A 27,770-nucleotide genomic window follows, 5' to 3' on the forward strand; every position below is an offset into this window, starting at 1 on the left:
TTTTACTTTTGTCATGTTCTTTTTTCTAGACTGCACCAACATCCGACAAACCCTTCTTCAAGTTGTTCTGTATATAGTTTTTGGGGGGTTTTACCAATGAGAGAAAACATAAAATCATAACATATGGATGATCTTCTAAAGCTCCAGCCTCTTATTAAATTAACCATCAGTGCTTTTCCCCTTGATTTACATATTTTTAAGTGGGATTTAGTCATAAGATGTTCATTTTTAAATATCTGTACAATCTGAAGTGTAGAGAATCTGTAGTAGTGTAATGCTTCATCAGTTTGTGAGGCTACCTCATGTCACACAAATTGGAATATCCTCTTATTTTTACTGTGAATTTTAGAAAAAAGGAAAGTTTTTGATGTATAAAACTGAAGCTTTTTTCTTCCCTGCCACCATTTTTACATTATTAAGGTAAAATAAAGAAATCTGTCCAATCCGGTAACAAACCCCTCCTGTCTATTGTTGCTCTTCCACCATCACACTGCGACACCATCTGGTCTGTGACAAAAGTATTTTACTGATGGTGGATTCTCTCCAGCTTGATGTGCTCCAATTCTGTCTGTCTACTTGTAACATATCTGTCACCCTCTACCCTTCCTCCTTGTACTCCTTGGTATCTAGTTAATTATTGCGCATCAGTCGTGCATCCTGGTGATCTGTCCCCCTCTGCAGTTCCTCCCGCGGAGGAAAGGTCACATGCAGGAAATCTAACCTAACCTTTCAAGCTGTCTGTACCTGTGCTACAGGTATAGGAGGCTGTAACATCATAAGTGTAGCTGGGTTTTTTGTAGCTATTACTTCAAAACTAGTGATCCAATTGATTTCCATCATAATGTTCGATACAGGTATCCCAAAACAACTGCTGTAAGTAGTCCTTGAGCATTGGGCTTAATGTCTTCAGTGGACACCTGTAGGAGACTGTTTGTCCCATTTACTCTCAGTTCTCCCATCCAATTTCTGGCATTACATATAAATATACATAACACTTAAAACAAGGCAAACATGTCTTTGACCCATGCACTCCTTACTGACGATTGCTTTGAATGCTTGCAGTCTAGGAAGCTTATTCCACTGTTGCATTCATTGCAATCACTCAACCTAATGCACAAAGTATAAAATGTTAAATGCAAATTTAAAAGTATTATTGCCAGACCAGGAGGTCATAATATTTTACTCTCAGCTCCTGTATGAGCTTCACCTTTATGTGACATTTCTGAGCATTCAATAGCTCAGTGTGCTTTGGAATTAAATGCCTCTCTTGAGTGAAGGGTATTTTAATGGCTGTAAATCAATAATCCATAAAAGGGTACATGACAAGCCTGTCAAGCCTGTCATCTCGTCATTTTAATCCCTTAGCTCGCCTAATCTCCCCTCTTTACACACAAAGTTGTAATAAATCCAAGAACCTTTCAATATTACCTCTCAGCCTTGACTGTTCTGTACTGGGTGAAAATATTTTAGTTTGCTGCTGCTTTCCACGACTTTTGACACCAGCTTGTTAGCATTGTCAGCATTCATCAGTGGAACCTGTGATGTCCGTTAGCTACAACTTAATGAGCTAGTTACAACAAGTTAATGAGCTGCTATGATCAATGGGCTCTGCTGGCCGTAAAACTAATGAGCAGGTTGGTTTCAGTGAAGAATGTTAACAATGCTAATTTTGGAGTGCCTGTGTATTATAGATGTTATTTTACCCTTTTTGGTAAGTCCAGGATGAGAAATACCAACCACAATTTAGGTACAATTTTCTTTTTACTACCACTTGCTACCTTTTCAGGCTACTTTGGAGTCTGGAGTCTCTTTTCAAAATCTGTCTTATGATTACTCTGTACATTTGACATGGATTTTCCCTCAAATAAAACATTCAGAAAAATAATAGATGAGGAGAAAGTAACATGGAAGAGAGATACAACTGGGAAACACATAACTTAGACAATGGGAGATATTCACAAAGTCTGCTACAAATTACAGTCAGAGCATTACTGCAATTTTTCAATTTAGCAGAGTGTTTACAATTACTAAAGATGTAACTGAGCCCAGCGAAGGAGAAATTGTTCTCTGCTCCTGAACTTGGAATATTAGTTGAGGAGAAGATATAATTGCAAAAGTGTGTATACTCATCCTGAAAGAGGAAGGCTAAATGTTTAGGAGATATTAGTTAAATAGCCTAATTGTGTCACCTCAGCTAAAAGACCAGTGGTTGAATCAGTTATGAAAAATAGTACAAAAGGACGTGAACTGCTGTGAGCCATTAAAAGTCATGAAAAAATACAAAGTCAAATAGGAGGCCAAAGACAAAATTGTGTGAAAAGTAACAAACTGGTCTTGTTTTTGTTCTGGAGCTGAACAGAAAAAAAAACTCTGTAAAGTAACTTTATAATGCATCTTATAATTTGCTGAAATATTCTTTAGTGTTGTCACTGAAGTGTTTCCATTGTCTGAAGTTGTTTTTGTGTCTCTCATCTCTGTTACTCACTGTTTAGAAGTGGCGTTAGTCTCTTCCCCGCTCAGTGCAACAGATTTTACACCTACTTTTCCTAGACATTAAATTTCAGACCCAGTTTCTTGTGCAGCAGTGGTCAGTTGGCAATGATTAATTAGTTGCAGCAGCAATTTGTATAAATTTTCACTCCCCCCTCTCATATTTTGTGCCTTTGAAACTGGGACAATTTGCCTGAGCCCAAACATGGAATTTTTAGCAGTGTAACTTTTCTTACATTTTACTTGTGCAAAACCTTGGTGCTATCATTTATTAAATAAGGACAACCGCAATTTGAGTGTTTATTGCACTGAGAGGGTGCAACAAATCCTCAGTAAGTATCCCCCGAGGTCTCAGGCGGTTGCAGTGGTGCAGTTCGGTGGGATAAGGAGCAAGGAATAACATAAAGTAGTTACCTCAAAAGTAATAGCCCAGAGAGCTGATTAATTATGGAATCTATTAGTCATTATCAGCTAAATTTCACAAAGTCATCTGTCATCTGGTAAAAAGACTTAAGCAGGCATCATTCAGATATTTTAACCTCCTTATCTCCCGCCTATCATACTATCCACCGCAACCTGTCCTCCCTCGAGCAGATTGATGTAAGTCAGTTCAACCTGGGTCAGACGTTTAACACAGAGACCTGATCTCTTCATCCTGAGATTAGATATATATCACATGGATCTGATCCCATCAGCTTGTCACTGACCCAGCCCTGTGTTTGTTTACAGCTGTCTTAAAGCGCTGACCCACCAGTCAGCCACGCTCCTAAGCTGTCAAAGCATCCATTTTTTTGTTGTTTTTTTTTTCTGCTATGGGTTTCTCCCATTCATTTTAATTTTTCTTCACCCCCGTCTCTTCGTTCCCTTTACTCTGTCTTCCCAACTTCTCAACTCTTTGTTTCTCTTCCTCACTCCTGTTATTCTTCCCTTGTGTCCTTTACCTCCTCTATACCCCTCTCTTGTCAGTCACCCTCTATTCTTCTATTATTCTTGATCCCTCCCACGTCACATTCCTTTCTTTGCTTCTTTATCTCCTTTCTTTCACCTTTTGGCTTCTGTATACTCTGAATTATTATTTTCTTTTCTGTCTCAGCAATGTCAAATGTGGTGGTGGGTAGAACAGTAGGCGATGTCCCTCGTCTCTCAGAAATGTCCTCCTGGCTCAAACTTGTTTAGAGACCAGGGGAGTCGGACTGAAAGGGCACATCCTGCATACTGAATGAACTGCACTCTCCAAAAAAAAAATCAGACATGTCATCGTATCATATCACCGTCCTTTCCCACTATCTCACTGCCCTGATTTTCCAACAAATTTTAAAGTGAAGGCCACTTTTCTGCAAGAATTCAACTGCCTCAAGTTAATAGTCACAGTCTGACATTAGTGTTTGGTGTTGGTGTTAGTATGGTGTTTGCTCTCATGTTATTGTGATCTATATTGACTAAAAAGTACAGACACACCTTCGGCCCCGATAAATCAGAGGTGGCAGAAGCAACCGTAAAAGAAAAATATTTGTATAAGAACAACTTGAAGGACAGCTGTTGTTGAGATGTTTGCTTTGAGTGGCTTGTGTACTAGTTAAAGTATTTATCCTTGTGATTCCACTATGGGCTGTTTTTGGTTATGCGGTTCCTGGCAGAAAGGATTCAACTCATTAAATCATTACAGGTTGTTCTTTCTAATTTATTATGTTAGTCATGCGTTATTGGTGTCATGACAAACGACATTAGCCAAGAAAATAAAATCAGGCCTCAGATTTTATTTTAGACAGAGAAGGATTTCCTTTGGTCTCATCTTTTCTCATTTGTTAAACCAAATTTAAGGCATCTGGTGCAGAGCGGAACTGAGCAGCTGGTATGTTTTTAAAAGTCCTCTAAATAGCTTGTCCAACCTAATTTATGAAAACAAGAGCGGACCTGCGCCTGAACTTGGGATGGTCTGTTAGCTTAATCCTCTTTGCCTCGGAGGAACCTATAAAACCTTTTGGCCATGAACCAAATCTCTATAGAACCAAAGAGCTCGATTACATTGTTGTTAGGGAGTCTGTCCTGTAGTGTCGGGCCAGAAATGAACTTTTTCCCAACAGCTACAACAACTAATATATTCCGACCACATCTCGTCTACTCTATTCAATCATATACTACCAAAATGTAGGTATATTTGGTACCTATAGGACCTTGGTGGAAGAGATACTGTTGTAAGAAACATAGGTTTGATACTCAACAGGGTCCAATACTACCTGTGGTCCTCTAATAAGGGCGCCAAATCTCTGTGTGCATTCCAAGTATTCTTTATCAACAATTATTTGCCCTTGTGAAACCTAAACCCTAAATTTTACAGTACAGTATTCACTGCATTTCCTTTTTACCTCCCCGCTCATCTTTTTCCCTCCATAAAGAGGTCTCTTCACAAAAAGGATTTAAATAAATAAAGGAATATTAATCTGAAAAGAGACAAAGATGAGAATCAGGTTCATTTTGCCAAATGATTCTCTTTGTATTTAGGCCTACCTGCAAGAGCGAACAGATGGCAATGCAATGCTGCCACCACCACTAGAGAGCTCCTCTTTTCACCTCTAGGTTGATGGTTCAATTCCCAACTGACCCGACAGCCCTTATGCCCCCTAAAACCAAACACTGCCAACCATCTGTCTGCACTGCATGGCGGAAATATGGGGGAAAATGAATTATTACTGCTGGATTTAAATATTTGGCCGTTCTACTCCTTTTTCCAGTTCAGGGCTTGGTTACAGGGTTTTAGCTCAGGATCACAGGTACAGCTGCTTATTCCAAGGTTATTCGTCATGTTTTGTGGGGATAATACATCGCTGATAAACCTCATATAATAAATGGGGACATGGAATAGAGCTGTGAAGTTAGAGGAGGTATTTGGTTGTTTCAGATTTTTACAAAATATGATGTTACTCAGTCTGCCGAAAGATTTTTTTTTTCAAAATCTAGATACTGTGAGATATTTAACACCTGACTCCAAACTGACATAGTAGTTTTCAGAAACTAACTGTAACTAACTATATTACTTTTGCTCAACTTTGAGTAGAACTAGTAGTCTATTTTTGTCTGTCCCATCGTTTGCCCCTTTCATATCTCTGTAATTAAATGGGAATTGGTCGCCATGTGCCAAAGCTGTAACTGTCTTGTAATGGTACTGAATACTCTTAAACTCACTTTTAGTGTTATTTGAAATCTTTATCGTGTCATAATAGTGTTGTTGCCTGAATACCACAGTGAAGAACTTACAATAGGACACTGTTGCAGGGCCTGCCAACCATCTTGTCATGGTGCACACCACTCTCCAATATTAATTTCTAGGTCATATTATTGCTTCAAATAGTCCTTTTGAGTTAAGCAGGTTTAACCCTTAGGCGAATGAAACCTAATCTAAAATTATAACATTTTCTGAAATTCTATAAGATGCAGTTTTTCCTAGTTAACACATAAGAAGCTGAATTATTTCTCTAAGTTCAGCGTTGTCATTCAAATCAGTTCTTTCCTTACTTCACTCCTTCCTTCTTTCCTCACATTGTTACCAACCACTGTGCTGTTTTATCCACTCCAGGCTACAGAGAGCGAGCTGGGAGATGTGGACCTATCTGGACTTCCAGAGGCTGCGGTGGACAGCGAAGAAGAGGAAGAAGAAGACGAGGACCTTGAGAGAGCTTCGGACACTCTTCTGGGCCGAGACCTGGTCCGAGAGTGTCTTGAAAAAGACCCAGCCGACCGCAACGACGATGACATCGGTCAGTCTAACTCTATGCTGCTCTTAACAAAGTCTCTTTCTGTCCTATATGTCTTCATTGCTTTAAGTGTTCAACAAACTTCAAATTGCATGAAAAGAAAATTATCTCTTGCTTGTCTTGAATGACATACACTTGCACTTAAATGCAAGTCACTTTCTCCCTCTTTGTTGGACTTGGGCACTCTCTGTTGCTATTTTTGGACTGCATGTCCGTGAGACACAGCCTTCAGCGACAGCATCTATCATTCAGTGAGCACACCCAAGGGAGATAAAAATGTCCCTCTCTCAAAAAGACCCCTCGCAGTGGTCTCTAAACACCAATGCCCTTCCAGTGTATTTTTAAGCAGGCAATCAGAGACGACCTCATTAGCGGAACCCAGTGGGGTCCTGGAGGAGAAGGTGACCACATCAGAGAGCTGAGGGAAGCTGTAAAGGCATGGCCCGCTGTGTGCCTGCTGGCAGGCTGGCCTTCTCATGGCCTTCAGCACTGACTGGCTCAGTGACTCACAGTTCAGTCAGAGGAAAGAGTGAGAGAGATGAAGGGAGAGGAGGGCGTGTCTAGCCCAAGTTCAACCCTGGCTCACATCGTTTTTGAATAAATAAATAAATACATGTTTTCTTCATTAATAAATCTTGCTTCAGTTCAGCCTTGCAAATTTGAAACCTTTGATTCAACACCAGCGGGAACTAAATGTTTAAACTTAGAGGATGTCAGTTTCCAGATCTCCTAGGGACTTAATCCAACAATTTTTATTATAATTGTCTTTAATCACATTTGATTTTAACAGTTCAGTTGGTGTTTCCCAACCAGAGACTCTCTGGAAGTCTTTTCCCAAATAAATGATCAAAGATCTTCTTCTCAGTCGGCTTTCAAATGTGGAAATGCTTTAGCAAATCATTAACATCATCATCAAAGTAGTTATAATACATCCCCATCAAGATTACAGCCTGATAATTGATATAGACGCCATTACTGACTGAGTAAAAACATTGCACTGAAGCTTTATTGGTTGATATTGCCAGTTTGCTATAGTCAAACTTAAGCTCTTAGATAAGAAGTGTTTATTTTTAAATATATAACCTTGTCTAGTTTACCGTTAATCAGCTTAGCTCACCAGATTGATGATTTACTTTGTCAGGAAAGATTCCACTCATTGTAATCAATACATTTTAAATTGAATCTAAACTTTCTGTGTTCCGTGTTTTCGGTCGTCTGATGAATCCCCAGCCATCTGGTAGTTAAAACTGTTTTAAAAATATTGAAAATGCTGTGACTGCTTGGCCCAAGGACCGAAGGACAGAGACGGAGAGGAAATGAATGAGGCGATAACAACAGGGGGAATGAAAGGGAGATACTGAGCCGGGCTGCACCTGGCTAGGTCACTCTGTTCTCAACCACAGTGCAGAGGAGGCAGACAGAAGATCAGTGGGGAAGGAACAGGGTGTGAACATTTCTCAGTAGGCATGAACATTTTAAACACTGACCAAGACCATTAACTTAGTTTTTAAAAAATGTGGTCATTAGCTTGGAGTGAATGGATGAAAAGTATTGAGATATACAATTATCTGTCTTAAACATCATACTGTATATATGATGAAAAGCAATCATTATACTTGATGATAGATAGACAGCAGCCCTGATGTGTGTGCATAAGGTTTGCTTGCTGTAGGGACCGTTTAAAAGTCCATAGTTTGTTTCAGAAATGGAAAACGGTGAGCGGGAAAAATCAGTGGAGTGTTTTACCTGCACACCTGAGCGGCATCGCTGTGGACACACAAGTCAAGTCGATACGTGCTTTTTCCATGTTTCACAAAGCTTACGTTTTTTTTTCCACCTCTGTCTAGTTGCTTTTCTCTCTTCTAATATTTGCCCTCTTCCCTTTCTTGTGCCGAACAGAGCAACTACTGGAGTTCATGCACCAGCTGCCTGCCTTCGCCAACATGACCATGTCTGTGCGGAGGGACTTGTGTAGCGTCATGGTGTTTGAGGTGGTGGAGCAGGCTGGCACAGTTGTACTGCACGACAAACAAGAGGTAGGAATGAACTAATAACACACAAAGACATTTGTAAACAGAAGTGTACAGTTACTGTGGACCCCATAAAAGTCTGTGGAAGTATTTACATTAATGTCCTCAATTCAAGGCTTTCAGAAGTATTAAAAATACTTTACTTTAATTAGAAGTATTATATTTTTATGTTACCGAGCTCTTTTGCTGCATGTCTCACTTATATTAATTACAGAGTAATTACAACATGCAAAATACGTTCTTCATGTCATTCATTAACACGATTACACTGAATTCCCTTAACAATTAAATTGCCGTTTATCTTTCTTTAGTCAGAATTAAGATGTGTTTGCTGGCTTGCTGATTCTTAATTGGGTTGTTAATATAATTACAGTTAAAACATTTTAAATTTGTGTTTCCATAACCTGTAAAACAGTGATGTAACCTTCCAAAAAAAACACACACTAACGCACTCACACATGAAGCGTGTTGCAGTAGGCCAGCATGAGTGAACATGCAAAGACAAGATATGCAAGAAAAAGCACAAAAAATTGCACACAAGCACAGAGAACCACACAGACACCGGGATTAAAAAGAACACATACTGGTATAAAAACATGTTTCCGTGTGCACAGACGCACCATCTTCCAGTCTATCCAAAGCCAATTCACATACAGAAACCGGTATGTGCAAAGTCACTGCAGAGTAAAAGCCCCGTCAATCACTCGTGCTGCTACACAGCTAATTAATTAAGTTACATGCCTGAGAAACGGGCGTTCTGTCATGGCTGTTTGGTTACACACAGCAGCATTAGAACCGACAGGGTGATAAATGGCAATGAATAGCCAAGCCGCCAAGCTCAGGAGGACGGGAATCATCAAGACAAAAGCATGCGCACACACGTTTGTTAAAAGTATATACGAATAGGCATGCACGTATGTGTTTCCGTACTCTCCGTGTCGAGGCAGGTGATGGACAGGTCTCCTTCACTCTGTCTGACTCTCTGCGGACTCGTGTTGAAGGTCAAAGAGAAGCACTCGGCTCTGCTCACGACTGAACACGACTCTGCTAAGTGAGCGAGAGAGGGAAAGGAAAATAAAAATGAGTCTAAAGTGGTCTAACAGAAGTAAAAAAGGGAGGTAAAGTGCTCCAGAGGACAGAGAGGAAGAGGAACACAACAAGGACTGTCATAATCGTAGTGAGGAGTGCAACCAGCTAAAGTTTCTTTACTCGCCATTTTATGTGAAAAATAAGAACTTGACAAGTAATGTTTTTGAATTTAACGCAATGAAAAGTGTTAAATATATGCAAACCTTAGGAAAATATCTGCTCAAAGACTTTTGTGTACAAAATATCTGTGATTGGTTAGCTTACCTTACTTTTTCATCATTGCTGAGAAATATAAAGCATGAGGCTGACTGGAAGGGTGACTGAAAGAGAGAGAGAAACCGATGAGGAGAGAAAGTGAGAAGCACTGAGAGAGTTGGGGATTTGCTGGGTGAGAAACAATGTGAGAATGAAAAGGCAATGAGGAGGAAATATCAGTTATAGTTGCGGAGGGAGCCCAGGGCTCGTTCACCCTCCCTCCATCCGCTCACACTCTGGATGAATGGCTTGTTATATTATGCCTGCCAGCTCAAAAGCAACCACCAGAGACACAATACCTCTTCACCGCCATACTCATACCTCACACGGCACACGACACCACATTATGTTCACAATATACCAAATGTCAGTTTGTAATATATAGCCATTTTAACAGTCATTCTTGTGAAGCATTATAGGTCTGTTGCCTGCATAGTGCCACTTATTCCAAATCCTTTCAGTCATCCTGTTGAAATATATCAGAGGTATTACATTACAGTGATATCCAGTGTGCTTTTTGAAATCTAATGATTTAAGGTAAAATTGTGCCAAGTTCTTTTTTAATGATGAGTCAAACACATTATTTACACATACATAGTATTGGCAATAGATCTTCTGCAGACCAAAAACGTTTGATATCGTATGTTTGATGATCTTGATGATGTTGACTGTGTGCACCTCTGTCTGCAGCTGGACCTCTGGTATGTTATCCTGAACGGGGCAGTGGAGATCAGCCACCCAGAGGGAAGAGTGGAAACTCTCTGTATGGGCAACAGTTTTGGCATCTCACCCTCACTGGACAAACAGTACATGAACGGAGAAGTTCGCACCAAGGGGGACGACTGCCAGGTAAAGCAGACAAAAGCCCTCAAAATTTGTTTCAGCTGTTTGCTAAAACAAAAGGTTGATGTACATTTACAGCCTCAGTGTGATTATTAATAAACTGTGTGATAATGTGTTTTTGTAGTTAAGAGATACACTGATAGCATTTAACAGGTTGCCTGGAAACACGTGTATGTGCTTTTCTAGGTCTTGAGGAGAGTGTAGTAACATAAATCTAGATGAAGAATATGAAGAGTCAGTTTGTTCAGATTTTCAGTCTTTTATTGACAGTTATTGAAGCAAAAGTGTGACTTTAGAGAGAGACCCAGCTAAAATAGCAAACCAACCAACCAACCCTGATTAGAAACAAAACCACAATACTAGATAGACTACCCCAAAAGAAAAGCTTACAATACTAAAACTCCATATCAATACAAAAAAAAGGAGAAAAGAGAATGAAACAAAGATGGCAGCTCTCCTCTACTGAGCTTCCTGGCGAGGACTTGAAGTAGAAGTTGAAACTTAAAACACAACACAAATTAAGATAATGAATTAACTGAAATCTAACAGTAAAAATCACTAACTTTCTGACATTAACCTGACAACAACATACAGCAGAGCTACAGTATGGACTAAATCCTGACAAAATATCTCTACATACTCATAAACTTTTGGTGTAAGCAGGCAGCAAAAAGTGGCCTGAGGGGCATAAAAGTGCAGCTCCTCTGCCTTTTATATACCCACAGATGGGCAGTGATTGGCTGCAGGTCCCAAGATGTACCAGCCAATAGCACAAGGGAGGAGGAGCCACACAGCACAACATATCAAAACTTTTAAATAACACACATTCACCAATGGGAGAATGTCACAATAGTTTTGGGGTTAATTTTTGTCATATGACGAGTGTTTTGGGTGTTTTTTTGTTGTTGTTTTTTCTGCACACTCCTTAACTCCTGCCAGAAAGTGTCGTTTCATATCTTTGTTTGACTACGGTATAGAAGTTTGCAGCCATAGCAAAATAATTGCAGACATTTTCATTTACCTTCACCATTTGTTGTAAAAGTTGACATTTGGAATAATATGATAGCATAAAGTTTGGTATACCTTTTAAAATACAGAATCTTGGTTGTCAATTAAGTCACGGGCCTATTCTACATCTCCACAAAGCGTTTCTCAGATCATATTCAGCTTTCTCACAGAGAGACAGTCTTAATATAGAGATGTGATGCGTGAGTTAACGAGGGTAAAAGAAGCCAATCACCTAATTGTGGTAACAGCCCGTCTGTCCACACTGCCCAGTTCCTCCGCTACATTCAAGCATTTCCTGTCTTCTTATACACAGGAAGTTACAGAGGTAGGGCTTAGCGACACAAATGCAGAAATTGATGATTTAGTCAAGGAAAGCACAGCAAGAGAGAGTGTTGTAGTGTAGTAAAGAGTCATGCCTTGCTGTGTGATATAAAGGGAAGTCAGTTTAGCTGCAGTATCGGATTGTAGAGAAGGATACTTCTGCGAAATGGCTAGTTGAGAGGATTTTGGACCGTTATAGGTACTTATATTAAGCTTTTTTTTACTCGGGTTTAGTTTAGTGTAAGAAGTAGTCTGGTTAAACTTTCCTTCCTTCTTCCGTCCATCCCTCCCATGCCTCTCTCTGCCCGCCATCATGCTTCTTCTGTGTTATTGTTTGAGTACCCGAATGCGGTGCAGAGCAGTGTTATGCTCTACTACAAGTTCACCCGCTGTCCACATGTCATCCTCGACCAGTTCGTCTGCATCGCCCAAGAGGACTACTGGCGCATCCTCAACCATGTGGAGAAGAACACACACAAGGTGGAGGAGGAAGGGGAGATTGTGATGGTCAAAGAGCACCGCGAGCTTGACCGCAGCGGGACCAGGAAGGGACACATTGTCATCAAGGTTAGTGACTTTAAATGTCCGAGTGTTCTGCTTTTACACTTTAAGGGAGTTCAACCAGGGTTCAAGAAAGTGTTTTTGCAATTCTCAAGTTTCCACTGAATCCCCATGGTTTCTGTTCTGACAAGGATCAATAAAGTAACGTGTTATTAGTGTTTCTACAAAATGTGAATCCACTGTGGATGGAAAAGTAGAGATGCAGGATCTCTTGGGGTTCAAATGTAAGGTCAAGTTAGACTAGTTTCTCCCAGAGCCCAACCTTTGATAACTTATTCAAGAACATATTTTAAACAAGATGAGCCAGGGAACAACACCAGGGAGGTTTAATGCCCAAGGTTAAGGTTAAACTGCATGCCAGTTAGTTAATGAGCATGTTTAATCTCACAATTTATCACTCTGTAATTTTTACACACTAAATATAGTGAAATGCCTTGAATTGATTTGAGTACCGACTCATTATGAATCAACCATGCCTTCACATACAGTTACTCTGCAAAAACATCAATGCAGCAGCTCAGTGTTCTAAGTTGTTCATGGTTGATTGACTGACTGATTGATTAATTGATTTTGTTTATGGATTAAACAGACACATAAAAAATGAAAATCCAAAGGATAGCATGGTGAAGTAAAAACACTTATTTCCAACAAGACAAAGAAAACATAAAGAAACACATTCAACATAAAAAATAAATAATACAATCCTGAAATCCAAAAACACATCACCACAATTTAAGAAATAAAAAATAACTCTCACACAAGGACAAGGACAGCTAAAGTAATAGTGTTTGCAGATTTCATTATATATCTGTTACCCAGTTCCATAAAAAAAAAAGTCCTAACCTGACTTCTATAAGCCCCTCTCATATTTAAAATCTTGATGTGTAGCAGAAGGCTGTTCCACAACATGGCACCAGTGTAAAAAAAAAGGAACTTCTGGCTACATTATTCACTCGAGGCACTTTACATGGATGCACACTGGCCCTGATTATAGTTATTCTGAGTATGGACTATTGTTATCTGAGGACACAAGTCTAGAGGAGCTAACCCATTTATAATATTGTATATATGATGCAGCTTCTGTTGTTCTACTCTGAGCCGTACTAGCTGCACTCCTTTTCTTCTGAATTCATCACTACCAACATGAGGGGATGCATTTAATAAATACCAAATAGTATTATTTTGCATCACCTGCAGTTTGTTCCTTAGTTTAGCTGTCAAACCACTGTACCAAGCAGAACATGTATAATCGAAATGATTTGCCGGAGCATTTTCTTGTACGCTACATTGCAGTGCGCTCCAAGGCCTTTTGATCCTTTTCCCGAGCCTCCCGAGGCAGCCAGGTATTGATCATATAATGGGCCTGAATGATTCTCTTGGCGGCTGCTTCGAGGAAGGCTGTTGGCTCCAAACCACATCCAGTGGAGATGAGTCAATTCACAAATGTTAGCATTTCCGCTTCTGTTTTTGGCTCTGTTCTTTTTGTGTCAGACAAAACTGGATGCCTTTCTAGTTTCTGTTCCCCGTCAAATGAATCGTTTCCCTAAGAAACTCCTGATCTGACGACATCAACAAACTCACTGAAAACAGAGGAGTATACGTTCTGTGTTGTGGACATTGTACATCTGTTCCGTATGAATAAAAATTAAAAGATGTAGATACCGATTTTACACAAATCCTCAGCAAAGATACCCGATCAACAAATTGATTGTGCTTTTGTAAAAGAGCTATTTTCTGTGTGTGTGTGTGTGTGTGTGTGTGTGAGAGAGCACACGTCTTTGTTTTATTGATGGTTGACCGACAGCTCTGTTCAATAGCTGCATCTTTATAGTTCATGTCCTTGTCACTTTTATGATTAATGTCGACATAATTTATTCAAATTGGCTTGTGTGTGTGTGTTCTTGCGCCTGCTCACATCAATGTGTGCCCTTGTGTGATTTTAGCCGTCTTACATGTGTATGTATGAGTCTGTATGTTTTTCTCTATGTATCATTTTATATATATATATGTGTGTGTATTTTTCACCCTAGGGAACCCCAGAGCGTCTGATCATGCACCTGGTGGAGGAACCATCGGTGGTGGACCCCACCTACATCGAAGACTTCCTGCTGACCTACAGGACCTTCCTGTCAAGTCCCATGGAGGTCGGCAAGAAGCTGCTGGAGTGGTTCCAGATAGAAACCCTCCGAGACACAGTGAGTGTGTGTGTGTGTGAGTGTGTAGTAGGCTGGCACCTGCAAGATCTGTATGTGTGTCCGTACTTAAGTTTGTGTGTGAGTGGACAAAGGTGTGAGTGGACTTGAAATGTCAAGTGGGTCAGTTGTCTTGGATGGGAATGTTAAAGTGTGTGTGTAAATGTTGCAGGGTAGAGAAGCTTATGAGCATGCCATTCTGTGCTATTTGTGTGTGTGTGTGTGCAGTTTTAAATGCCGGTCCTTATACTTCTATTGGCACTCCTAATGTTTTGTATTCATGCGTGTTGATGGAAATTCATGTGTTGTGCCGCTCACATGCCGATCAATACGAGTTCAGCCAGCTCAGCTGTCCTTGAGCCCAACAGCAATTTGTTCATGCCAGACACTCCCACTGTCCATAACTGCTTTAACCTAAGATTAGTCTTGTTCTGTCAATAGTCTTTATGGGGTTGTCATTCAGGCTTATAATCTTCAACCCCGTTAAACAGGACCTAATCCCGTACAGAACGAGCAGAGGGAAAGTAACAGAATGTGTAAAGAGAGGAAGAGAGATGGTGTGAGAAACCAAAGAGAGTGAAAAGTGGCCATTGATTAATGCTCTGTGGTGATGTATTGGTTTCTGCTCTGACCTTTCGCAAAGGTTAGAACAATGTTACCATGTAGTGTAAATTTGCCGAAATAATTGTTTCCCAACGCCCCTTTGCTTTATTTTGTCTTCTAATTACTGTGGAACAAAATTAAGTGATCAACCATCCTTAAATCCTCTCTGCTACAGTACACTAGGTCATTATTTAGCCTCCCTGCTGTTTCTCATGTGTTACAAGCTACTGCAGATTTTTTTCTACCATTTAAAGTAGCATTAACTAATGTCACTGTGATATATTGATAAGATATTTATCACATATACTGTATGTGCAGTTTCTGCCAACATGGTGACATACTGTAGTGAATAGACAAGACGGCACTTCAAACACTCTCGTTGCCAAGCATTTAGCCTACTTAAGAGTCCTTGAGCAATACGCTGAACCCTACCAGCTCCTGTTGCTATGTAGTCGAATATGACCCTTAACCTAACACCTACACTATATGCATTTTGCACAAGCTCTCTCAAGTGCAAGGTCTTTGAAGAACTGTGGAGTAAAAATAAATTGTCACAGGAAGTGTAAAGGTACGTATGTTTTGTCTCTGCGCTGAATAAAGCCCTTATTGTATCTCACAGGTAACGAGAACAGTGCTGCTGTGGGTCAACAACCACTTCAATGACTTTGAGGGTGACCCGGCTATGACACGCTTCCTGGAGGAATTTGAGAAACATCTAGAAGTCACAGTAAGATGAAACATCAGTCTAAATTTGAGCTTTATTTATTCTGCTTATCTTTTGTATCTTTTGTGTTGTCACTTGTTGTCACTCGCTACACTAATCACAAACGTCTACCATCTGTTTTGCAAAGTTTTATCACTGTATCATAAATACTTAAAACTACAAGACAGCAAGAGTCCCCAAAGACATTCCTGCAGCACTTGTCTTGTCAGAGTTGTAGCTCAAATTAAACAAATATCAAAATATAATTTATATTCTCATGCAATAAACAAAAATGGTTTGAAATCAGCTTGAAGCATTCGCACATTATTACATTTGCAGCTTGTTTTTCCATCCAAAATTACATAGCTCACCTTAGGAAACAAAAGCTAATTTGAATGCGAGACTCCTCAGGCTCATCGTCCTGTTTTTCCACTCCCTGTCAGAAAATGAAGGGCCATTTGCGGCTGCTGAACATCGCATGTGCAGCCAAGGCTAAGTGGAGGCAGATCACTCTGCAGAAGGCGTCCAGGGAGTCACCGCTCTACTTTGACGTGCTGGGCGGCAGCGAGAGAGGATTCGGCATCTTTGTTGAGTCCGTGAAAGAAGGGAGCAAGGCTGCAGAGGCCGGACTCAAACGGGGAGATCAGGTGAGAGGATATAATGCGACATCCTGCGCTATAATAAAGAATGTACTTTTTTTTTTTTACAAATCACACCTAACAGAGCAGCTGTTAGGTGTGCTGAAGCCATAACATCTGTGAGAAGTGTTCTTTACTGTGATTATAGGCCTGTGTGGTTGTCGATTGTACCTAATTCTACCTCAGGAACCAGAGTATTGCTCGATCATTATCTTAGCAAATGGTTTATTGCCTTTGTGTGCATCTCTAGATGTGAATCAGTCCCTAATTACATCCATAGAATGGAGAACCATCAAGGCTCTGCATCCAGCCATGGCTTAGATAAATGTGAAATATATTGCATAAAGTTACATAATTAAATATTTAATGTGATGTGATATATGTTGCAGAAAGCAGAAATTTAACATTCAGAATGATGCATGCTTATGTTAGAGTTGAGTCATCTTCACAACAGGAGCACAGGTCTTTCACCATTTTGTCAGTGAGGTTTTAGTTAAATATAGTCTGATGATCTGGTCACAAGGTCAGCAGTCCTTTTTTGAAGGTTGCGACGTGACGGTTTGCTCATATTACACCAAATTCACTTCATTATTCTTGAGACTCTTGAGGCCAGAGCAAAAACTAAACTATCAAGTCCAAAGCACTCATAGACCTCAGAGATACACTTGTGCACAGTGAGCATCATCATGGTGAATATTGAGAAGCAGTTCGGCCAGCTTTAGATCAAGAAGTGCTTTGATCACCTAGGTGAACAAGAACCTCTCAAACAGTCCCTTCATGGTGAAGGGAGACCCTTCTGCATTTTAACCATCTCCGCAACACTTCATCAGTCGTGTCTTTATGTTGGAGTGGCTACATGGAAGCCTCTCCTGAGTAGAAGGCATACAACTGCCCGTCTGGAGTTCAACAAACAGCACTTGTGTCAGGTACTCTGAGAGCCTGTGATGATATTGTCTGGTCTATAATGAGACAAGCTGGACAGTATTGTATCTAGAACCAGGTATCCTTCATCACCTGTGGCATGGTGTTGATGGCATCATGTAATACTTCTCAGCAGTTGGGACTCCCAAGACTGTTCAGCATTTAGGTAACAGAAAAGAGAACCAGATAAAGCGAGATCATCAAAGTGAAATACTCTTAAGTACCTCAAACTTGTGTAAAAATGTACGTTTCAGTACAAAGTCCTGAAGACCACAAACATCACAAAACTGGAGTGGCTTCAAGAAGAAACTACAAATTTTGCTCAGCAGTTCGGCCAAAGCCCTGATTTGAAACTTGAACTGCAATAAAAATATTTGGATAAAGTTCATAGTTCATTAGTGCACTGCATACGATCTGATACAGTTTGAGAAAATGTGTAAGAAACGATGGTAAAATAATATATGCATCTGACTACCAAATGTTTATCAGGGACAATTTCTCTCCAAATATCCATCTTTTCCCCCCAAAATGTTATCCTTGCTAATTGTATTTAATTTAACTAATTGAAAAGTTGTAACATGGCCTGCTACAACCTCAGAGGATGGCTATGAGTTAAACAAAAGATTCATCTGCTGTATTTGCGGTTAAACTGAGCTTCTGTTACATGTGAAAGCTCGTTTAACTGATTATTCAGATCGAGTACTTTTATGACTGTACTCTCATATTTGGTTCCTATTTACGGTCTTTACTCTCGCGCTTGTGTGCTTCCTGTTGTCGCAGCTATAGTTCTGAAACTTTTGTCTTTATGAGTGTGTCACAGTGAGCAAGAGGTTAGATAACAGACTCCTTTGTCTTGAGTTGTTGGCAGACACTGTTTCAGGGGCAGTCTCTTAAACTACTACACAACTTTATTCACATTCCTACTCTAAATTATTAAAAGCTTTACCATGAATGATTACAAACGCTCTGTATTGTTTAATACAGTTAATGGACTGACTAACTGTTTCTTATTGTATTATTAACTGCTGCAAACTACTGGACAGTGTTCAAGTCAAGCTGTCCAACAGCCACACTGAAGTGCACACTTCTCTTTTCGTGTCATTCTGAGAGGACTGGAACCACGTTGTTCACTCTTTAAATTTAGTAAACTATGTACAGATATGCTGAATCAAGAAAATTGCAGGAAGACCAGAAAACATCCTATTTGTTTTCAGTTTAGGATAATCTAAAAGTTTAAATTTTTATTGGGAATTTCAATTGGTGTTATTTTCCCCCAGATAAGTCCATGTCTACCTCTGTGTCTATTTCTACCTTTGAATCAGTCTTGCTATTTTTTTGCTGTCTTGTTTTAGATCATGGAGATCAATGGTCAGAACTTTGAGAACATCTCCTTCTCCAAAGCTGTTGACATCCTGAGAAATAACACGCACCTCTCCCTCACCGTCAAAACCAACATATTTGGTGAGTGAGGTCACAGTATTTGCACTTGCACACTAAAGCACATGGAGTGCAATCATCTTCAGTTCATATCAGTGCTTATCATTCGAGACAATGACCGATCCTCATCTCTCTCTGTACCTTCTTCCACCTAGTCTTCAAAGAGCTCCTCAGCAGGATCATGCACGAGAAGAAGAATGGCGGCCCTCACATTCCCAAGATCCAGGAGAAAAAAGGCAATCGCTTCTCCATCCCTGACCTTCCTGGAGACATGGAGTTCCCCACAGACCACAAAGCCACCAGGAAAATGAAGGCCAACACTGTGTCTGGAGGACGAAACAAGATCAGGAAGATGCTGGAGAAGACGCGCTTCAGTATACTGCCACCCAAACCGTTCAGGTAAGAGAATTAATATAAATACTGCCGCCTGTGTAGCTGCAGGAAGTGCTTGATTGAACTGACGTTAAATGTTTCAGTAAAATATGTGTCATTATCATTATCTATTTTACTCATCAGATATGGAAACTATTGAGCAACGTTCTTTACATGCCCCTATAAGGCTGTGTACGCCACAGAATGGTGAAAAACAATTTTTTATTCACCTAAAAATGAGTCTTAAACACAACATGGCATGAACTGAATGTTGAAGAGATTTATAGAGAGAGTTTAATATATGAGCAAAGTAAGTTCAGGTGGATTTACCCTCTACAAAAACCGACTATAAAACAAGTTGGTCGGCACGCACCCCTGTCTAACTGGATCTGTCTACTGAGTCTACATCGGTATTGCCGCAGTCTGTTACCATTTGCAGACAGAGAATCTTAGAGGCGTGAGCAGAAATCTAACTGACTGAACTTCTTGTTGCAATGGCACCTCAGACAACAATAGAGAAGTACATTTCAACCTCCTCTCGTGTCTTGGTATGAGGAAATGGCGTGATTGCGCACAACTCGTGACTGTAATTTTTACCTGCAAGTAGTGGTACACAATAATAAGTAACAGTGTGCAAGAGGGCCAAATCTAACACGCTGATAGTCTGTCCCAATTCAAACTCCGGCTCGCTTTTGCACTTTCTTATTCGTGTTTGTCTGGTATGCAATCTTCTTTCTACTCTCACTTATCTTCAGCTCCTTAACATTAATAGATTCCTGCCAAATCATGAAAATGTAAAAGGCATCATCATCATCATCATCATAAAGCCGTTGTCGCTGCGATCCATAACCAGCCATTGTACTTGCAGCATCTGGAGCAATTGCAAGTAATTCTGCACACGGAGGCTCACATTCAATATTCCACCCGCAACGTGCTGTTACAGACTAGATTTCATTTCATCATTTCATTCCTTTCCAGGCCTCATTAAACTCCATACTGTGTCAATGCTGGAGAGAGAGAAGGCGCTGTTCTCGCCTTCTTAATTACAGAGCTAACTGTCGGCACTGCTCTCACACACACTGTAAACTCACACATACACACACACACTGGCACAGACAAATACTGTCATGCATATCCATGTCCTTTCACTTGTCTCTCTCACTGTCTCCACTCTATCAGTTTCCAGCTCAGCAGTGATTATGTCCACAAAGCCACACAGTTTGCATGAAAACTGATTGTGCTCTGTCTCATAACGCAACACGCTATCACGCGGCCATTGATCCGGCTCGGTGCACGGCTTCGAAAGGCTCTCTTCTGCGTTCTATTTATCGACCAAACAAGGCCTTTCATTGCTTTTTATTTTGCTAGGCGGCACCATTCAAACCGCTCTTTGATTCAAGGGAACTGATAGCTGATTAAAGGGACTGGAAATGAGAATGGAGATGAGACGGGTCAATCGGGATTCATCAGTGGCTGTTGTAGGAGGAAAATTTGAGAGGAGGCTGTGAGAGATGATGGTTTTCTGAGTGCATAAACCTCCTACGGTAGCTTTCGTAAAGTTGTCCACTGGGTGTGTGTTTGTGTGTGCATACTTAGGTAAGGTACAGGCTGTTCTGAGGACAGAAACATGCAGTTTTAAGTACACAAACACACACACACACAGAGTGGACTCACTGTCATTTTAAGGACACATTGGCTCTCACAGGGATCCAACCTGTGACCGCCGTTGCTATGGTACAATCTCTTTCTCACAAATGCTACATTTTTAATCATTTCGCTCACTTTTTAAACCTCCTAATTGAGGAAAATAACCTTGTTTAACAATGTAAAATCACATTCAGATGCTCTGGCCCAGTTTATGTACACACCACAAACCCACCGTTACTGCTGCTGCTTCTTTCTTGTTCTTGGCCGACATTGTGCTCCACTTCAGACTAAAATTTTATATGACAAGGTCACACTGGCAATAAACAAGTCGTTTTTCTGTCAAATTAAGATGTCTGGGCCTGTGCATGCACCTTTACATACAACCCATATTGACCAACCCAGCTGATTTACTTTCCTGAGATTGGAAAGCAATAGACAGAGGGTTTAGCCTCTAGTCAGTTTGTCTCAGAAGTCTACGTGATTTAGTGAGATGACAATAAAGTAGTAACCTCCATGTCCCAAGATGCCAATTTCATCCTCTCTACCTCTTTGTGATACACTAACATGTACTAAACAGTAATGCATATTGCTCTAAGTATGGTGCAAGTGTTTGTGCACCATTTGCTGTATGCTCACTGCACTACTGCTGCATTGCATTGGAAATTTTTAATCTGTTACAGTTGTAGACCTGCCTGGACAGGAATTAGAAAGATAAAAAGAAAAGTTTTGGACTAACAGCTCCGTCTATAGCCACAAAAGAAGGCTGCATTTCGGGAGGATCACACTTGCACACTAAAGGTCATAAAGGCAAGTCTGTGATGACATAAGTTGGCCGTCATATTGTTTGAGACAAAAATCCCCCGCCTACCAATTTCTAATCATAGCTGCATTTGCAGTTGAATGTGTGAATCAGAATCAAAACAAAATTTTTCTTATTAATTTCTCTTTTTTTCAATAACACGACACATTGATTAACATTACGGTAAATGTGTCGGCGTTGGCTGAATGGCTCATGTTTAACTGTTATCCCTCTCAAGACCAAAAATGGAACATTTTAACAAACAGAGGCGTAACATTTCAGTCTTATGGCCTTCATCAGATACCATCAGATGTCTCCGTACCTGAAAAATGTCTCAAACACAAAAGTAGCAGTAAATACTAGTCCATAACTTGATAATTTTGTCTACTATTTGACCTGATAACCTTAACCTGCTAAATCTGCTCTCCAACTTTAAAGACATGTTGTTTTTCTGTGAAAGATCTGTTCTTGTATGTTTGATACGGTCAAATCCACAGCTAGCCATTCTTTTTTCCTAAAAATGTCTTTAACAAGTCTGAAAGAAGTATTGGTTTTTAACATTTTCTGTGTAGTAGCAACCAACTGCTATTTGCTGACAGATCATCTCACTTGTGTTATTTGTGAATGGGGTCAAACAGTCGAGTTGAATTTCCTCACTAACCCTACGATTTCCTGTCATGTGGTGTGTATGAAAATATGCTGGCAGTAGGAAATTGCTCCTGACATTTTTCTGTTTATTTCAGCAAACCTGTCAGTTTGTCCGAACATTGGCTATTGTATATTCTGTCAACATACATGTGTGTTTGTGTTGTTTTCAGTGTGCACAGACATTGTCACTTTGCTTCACTTGTATTGCTGAATCACTTCAGCAGAGTTCTGCTTCTGTTTCTTTTTTTGGTTTCTTTTCACGCTTTGCAATGTCGTCTCTCTCCCGTTTGTCTCCGCTGCTTCAGGGGCCTGTTTGGGTAAGACCTCTTGCAAAACTCCCCTTCCTCTAACCATTTGATTCAGTATCCATCTGCAGACATGCACACAGCAGGAAGTCACACACACACACACTCACCAGTACCACTGACCTTCAGCAACATGACCAGAGGACCGCATTTATAGATTTCATGCTAATTCCTTTAACATATGAATCCCTTCTCCTTCAACTGTTTCTGCCTTTTTTCTGCAGAGTCAAGGTGTTCCTTTGTTTTTTTTCACTTTGAAATTCTCCCAATTAAATTTGTATTCACCACTTCTTTCTGGAGTCAGGCTTAGACCTTCTGGTTTTCAACCAAATGTATTCAGGAAACATGAAGAAGGAGGCCTTTCCTTGATTTGATACAGTGTTAAATAGTAGAGTGATATTGGTTACAGATGGATTTGGTTTTTTGATCTTTAATATTCAACACACCTGCACTTTAAACATATTAGAGAAATACATTTTCCACATTTATAGTTCCATATTTAACTCATACTGATCTAAAAACTCAGTTATTTCGACTGTGATATTTGCGAATGTGGTTCAAAATGTAGAACTGCCATACTCGTCATCATCGGGTGTCATTTGCTCGCTGTCTTGACCTCCATTGTTCAAAGTGTGAATATTATCAGACATGTGATACAGCCAAGAAATGACAATGTCAGTCTAGCCTAATTTGAGACCCGTGATATTCTTATCAGCTTCAATTTCACCACAATCTTCTTTCTAAATCTCATTTCTCTTTTTCTTTTTACACCACCCCCCAACTTATTTATTAACCTACCTGTTTTTTTCTTATTTCTGTCTCTTTTGTTCTTCAACTGCCTGTATCCATTTTTACAACCCTCCCATCTTTTCCTCTCCTGTCTTCCCTCCATCCTGTCGGTGCAGTACCTATCGACTAGCGACTCCCAGATCACAGAGGCTTTGCTACCGCAGCGCACAGCTGTGTTAGTGGAACCTCTGCATTACTGCACTATGTTCAGTACATACTGTACAGACACACACACACACCTAGAGGGAAGCCACAATTAGTATGCAGACAGGACAGGATGAACTCTCTCCGTCTCAGACTCTGTTCTTATTACAGCAGTTTGAAATGCTATAAATGTACCCGCTTTAAATTCATAGTCAATTCTAGCTAATGCTAAAGATACTGAAAGTCTGAGTTATCCAAAAGCTACCACAACTGTATAAGAAGGTATAATCTATCTCTCCAACCTTCAGAAAACCACATTTATCATTTGAGGCTGGGCTGTTCAGAATCACAATACCCAAACTGTCTGTCTGAGGGTTTCGTCTCAAAATAGTTGCCATTTCCATCACATGTATGCAGATCCAGATGGTCTAACGAGGCCTTTAACGTAAAGGTTGATGTTTGCATATCCCTGAGCGGGGCTGAGGAGCCAGGTGGAAAGGCGTCTGTCCCTCAGATCTGGTTTAGTCATATAATGTAGTCAACTGCTGGACACACACAAGAGAACAGAGGGCTAAATGCTAACACACACATAGATGTATTCAAAAGCTAAGAGCAGGGACACAAAGTACAAATGTGTGAATCAAATCACAGGAAATCATCTGAATGAGCTAAAAATACTCATTATGTATCATTACTTTTCATGTGCTTTCATGTTCTGCTGTTTGTGATGCTTGTTCGTGTCTCTGTTAGCTCGTGTGTACCAGTATCTCATTGTTCTTGTGTCGTGTGTTTGTGTCTTTGTGTGTGTGTGTGTGTGTGTGTTTGGTGAACTTCTCTATCAGTGAATGCTCCTTATCAGTTACTTCCATTCATGAAACCGCCTCATGGATGAACTTCAGCTGTGTCACTGCTGCATATTAAAAAAACAAAATATACTGATATTGGTATTTTGTGTTGACATTCTGCAAGAGTAGACATTTCGATTAAATCTAATATTTTTTCTCTATTGTGTTTATATGAGTTGTGATTTTGATATGTTCTCCAGACGAAGGGAAATACGCACGTTTCAATACCTGTGCTTAAAGCTCATAAAACACAGGGGAAGAGGATTTTTTTTTAGGAGAAAATGTCTACTGCTGCAAAATAAACACCTTCATTTTAGAACATTAAGTTTGTCTCTTATGGAGTAAATCTAATTATCCTGTTTCTCTCTCTCTTTCTCTTTCTTTCTCTCTCATAATATCAAACCCTTTTTCTTTTAATACCATCCTTCCTTTCCCCCACACCTACCCTCCCTACCTACTTCACCCCCCTTCTCTTTCTCATCCCTCGTCTCTCTGCACCCTCTCTACCGCCCCTGCTTTCCTTTTCTAGTGATGGTGGCATGGGTCAGTCTCAGGATGACAGCATTGTGGGTACCAAGCAGTGTCGTCACAGCGTGGCCATCATGCCCATCCCTGGCAACCTGTCATCCAGCAGCCCCGACCTGCTGCAGCCGGCCACCAGCGTCCTCGACTTCTCCAACCCTGCAGGTAAGAAAAAAAATGTTGATTTAATGAAATCACGGGGAAAACTATAGAAAATCCTTCTTCCGCTGTGTTCTATCTGAACTGATGTTTCAAAGTGACCAGTTTTCGGTTATGTTCTATAACACATTGATCAGCCCATCGTTGGTATCACTTACAACAGGATTGTACACACAATTTATTGCTGAGATCTTGGAACACACTGACGTCACTAAAAAGAAGCCAGACAGAGTAAAAAACATGGTCAGACAGGTTATAAACAAACTTCCAGGTTAGCCAAATGTATCTGGAAGAGAAAACGAAGGCTGTAAAACTGTCTGTTGTTCAGTCACAGTTTGACTTCCTGTGCGCACACACAGTGTTTTCCTATTGAATGAGGGATTATTAGATACATTTTTGTTTATGCTGCTTTCAGTTTTACCTCCAAATAAGGTGATAAAGATTTAGATAATCAACTAAACTGTAGTCTTGTTTATCGTCTGGTCTGGTCACCTGACTGCTCGCGCTTCTTGCCCCGTTGGACTTAACTGTAGCGTCTTGCTGTTTGTACAAATAATGTTGTCGTAACTGCTAGAAATGATTGTCCCAGAAATGTCCCAGAGGGGGACTGCATCAGAAATCGCATCCTGTTTCTTTCTTTGCGTCTTTCTTACCAAATGCATTTAACGTGTATTTCATTAACCTTTTTGAATATATATATCTTCAGAAACAAGATATATATGACAAGACACATCTCAAAAATCATATTTGTTACTTATATTCATGTATTAAACAACTGTAAGTACTTTAGAGTACACTCGATTCAATGCACTCATTCACAGATGTTTGTCACACTTAATTTGAGACCTCGGCCTCATTTAGCGGCGAACGCCACTTGTGGAGTGAAGGACTCCCGACGTTCAGTGAGAGACGCTCTACAGTCAATCTGTCGCCGTTGAACATAATCACATAAAGCAGCCATATAGTGTGTACTTGATTGTCTCAAATACAAACTCTTTATCCTTCTCTCTCTTAGAAACACATGCAAACACCTCAAAAAACCCTCACTGAAACACTACACACAACCTAAGGTCTTTCTTTTTGAAGTGCCACAAAGCTGTCACAGAATTGTGCCCCACTGACAAGGATTAACCTCCTGGACTATGAGACTTTATTTACTCCTTTCCTGTCAGACGGGGTTCTGGGCACATAATTATTTAAAGTAACATGAGGCACTCCCAGTGGATTTGAGTGTGCGTGTGTGTGTGTGTGTGTGTCGGTGAGAATGAAAGATTGAGAGGGGAGAACAAGAAAGGTGAACGAGAGAGACAGTGAATATGGTCCTGATTTATTCCACCAGCCATTTGTCAATGAGCTACACACATACATACACACGCCTACACACAGTTTGTAGATGTACACATCACATGTGGCTGTGTTGTACTTCTGTACAAACACACACACACACCGACCGTGCCACATTAATCATCCGCCATTAGATCGAGTTTCCTTTAGTCTGTCCCAGTCCTTTGGCCTCCCATTAGATTTAATAGTAGAGAGGAGAACAGCCCGCTCAAACAAAAAGCTCTTTTCCAGATGCTCTGCTGGGCTTGTAATACCTCCAAAGTCTTACCTGTAATTACATTAGCATAGGGATCAGAAGAACTGCTGATGCATCTATATCACTTTTCCACTGTCCATACCAAGCAGTATAAACTGAGCAGCATACTATCGCCGAGTCTTTATGTGTTGGTCTCATTAAGTCAATGTTTTGGATCATCTTTGTTATTATGTTTATTTTAAGATGCCAGGTGTTTCTCAGATTAAATTGCTTAAATAATCATATTAGAAACATTATTTCTGATTTTCTAGTGAGTAATTAAATCTTGATTTCTACAGAACTTTTAAAAACAATCACATTGAAGAGTCACCTCGACCTGTAGGGAATTGTGATGGGCCTTTTTAAAATTTTCTGGCATTTAATAGACTAAACGAGTAATCAATTGATAGAAAAGACAAGACTAATATGTGGCACACTTGAGCTGACACAGTCGGAGAAATGGAGCTTCACCGTTAATTCCGCGTTGCTCTTTTTGTCTCAAGGTAGAGCAAAGTGTTCTCTGTGTCGGCTGCTATTTGCGTTTTCTCATACTTGCACATATCTTGTGTTTGTGTCTTCTCAGAAGTGTGCAAATATCTACTGTGCATGTGTGGTTTCTACTTGTTTCGACCACTGTTTTTGTCTCTCTCCTTCTACCCGCCGTCTCTTTTTTTCCCCTCTCCTACTGTTTCTCCTTCCTTTTTCTCTCTCTCTCTCTCTCCTCTTGCCTCTCTCTCTCGCTGTGATTTTAAACAGATGTTCTAGTGTCGACATGATGAGTCATACCCGGCCCCTCTGGTTTCCCATGAACAGATTAAGGCTACAGTAGAAACTCCACTGGTCTTCCCTCCTTTTTCTCTTCTGTCATGATGTTTCCAACCGCTTTGTTATGTTTCGTGCTCCTCCCTCACTCTCTCTTTCTCTCATATTTACTGTTTTTTTGTTTTTTTTTCTCTTGTTCTCTTCTCTGCTTGCCAAGCCTTGGGACTGTACTGTAAGTATAAATACCTTCAATGCAACTGTTTGATTCAGAAAATGATTTCCTCCCAAATGTCCCCTCCATCTTGGCTTTTTTTTTTTTTTTTCATATTCTTTCATTCATGAGCTTTTTTTCCACA

General features: G+C 40.2%; 1 protein-coding gene across 7 annotated transcripts in view; it reads left to right on the forward strand.

Moving 5' to 3' along the window:
- The window catches only part of rapgef6 (Rap guanine nucleotide exchange factor (GEF) 6), a 158,611-nt gene that overhangs the window by 103,066 nt on the left and 27,775 nt on the right, over positions 1–27,770 (forward strand). For 5 of the 7 annotated variants that reach the window (XM_067608570.1, XM_067608571.1, XM_067608566.1 and 2 more), the window contains 11 exons: positions 6,065–6,245; positions 8,142–8,278; positions 10,307–10,465; positions 12,203–12,355; positions 14,380–14,544; positions 15,764–15,871; positions 16,291–16,494; positions 18,759–18,867; positions 18,999–19,242; positions 24,922–25,079; positions 27,632–27,646. In XM_067608570.1, coding sequence (XP_067464671.1) covers positions 6,065–6,245; positions 8,142–8,278; positions 10,307–10,465; positions 12,203–12,355; positions 14,380–14,544; positions 15,764–15,871; positions 16,291–16,494; positions 18,759–18,867; positions 18,999–19,242; positions 24,922–25,079; positions 27,632–27,646 — 1,633 coding nt within the window. The remainder of the gene's footprint in view (positions 1–6,064; positions 6,246–8,141; positions 8,279–10,306; positions 10,466–12,202; positions 12,356–14,379; positions 14,545–15,763; positions 15,872–16,290; positions 16,495–18,758; positions 18,868–18,998; positions 19,243–24,921; positions 25,080–27,631; positions 27,647–27,770) is intronic. The other 2 variants (XM_067608572.1, XM_067608567.1) reach the window with 1 other exon arrangement.

Source organism: Thunnus thynnus, chromosome 13 (genome assembly GCF_963924715.1).
Source record: "Thunnus thynnus chromosome 13, fThuThy2.1, whole genome shotgun sequence".
Lineage (NCBI taxonomy): Eukaryota > Metazoa > Chordata > Actinopteri > Scombriformes > Scombridae > Thunnus > Thunnus thynnus.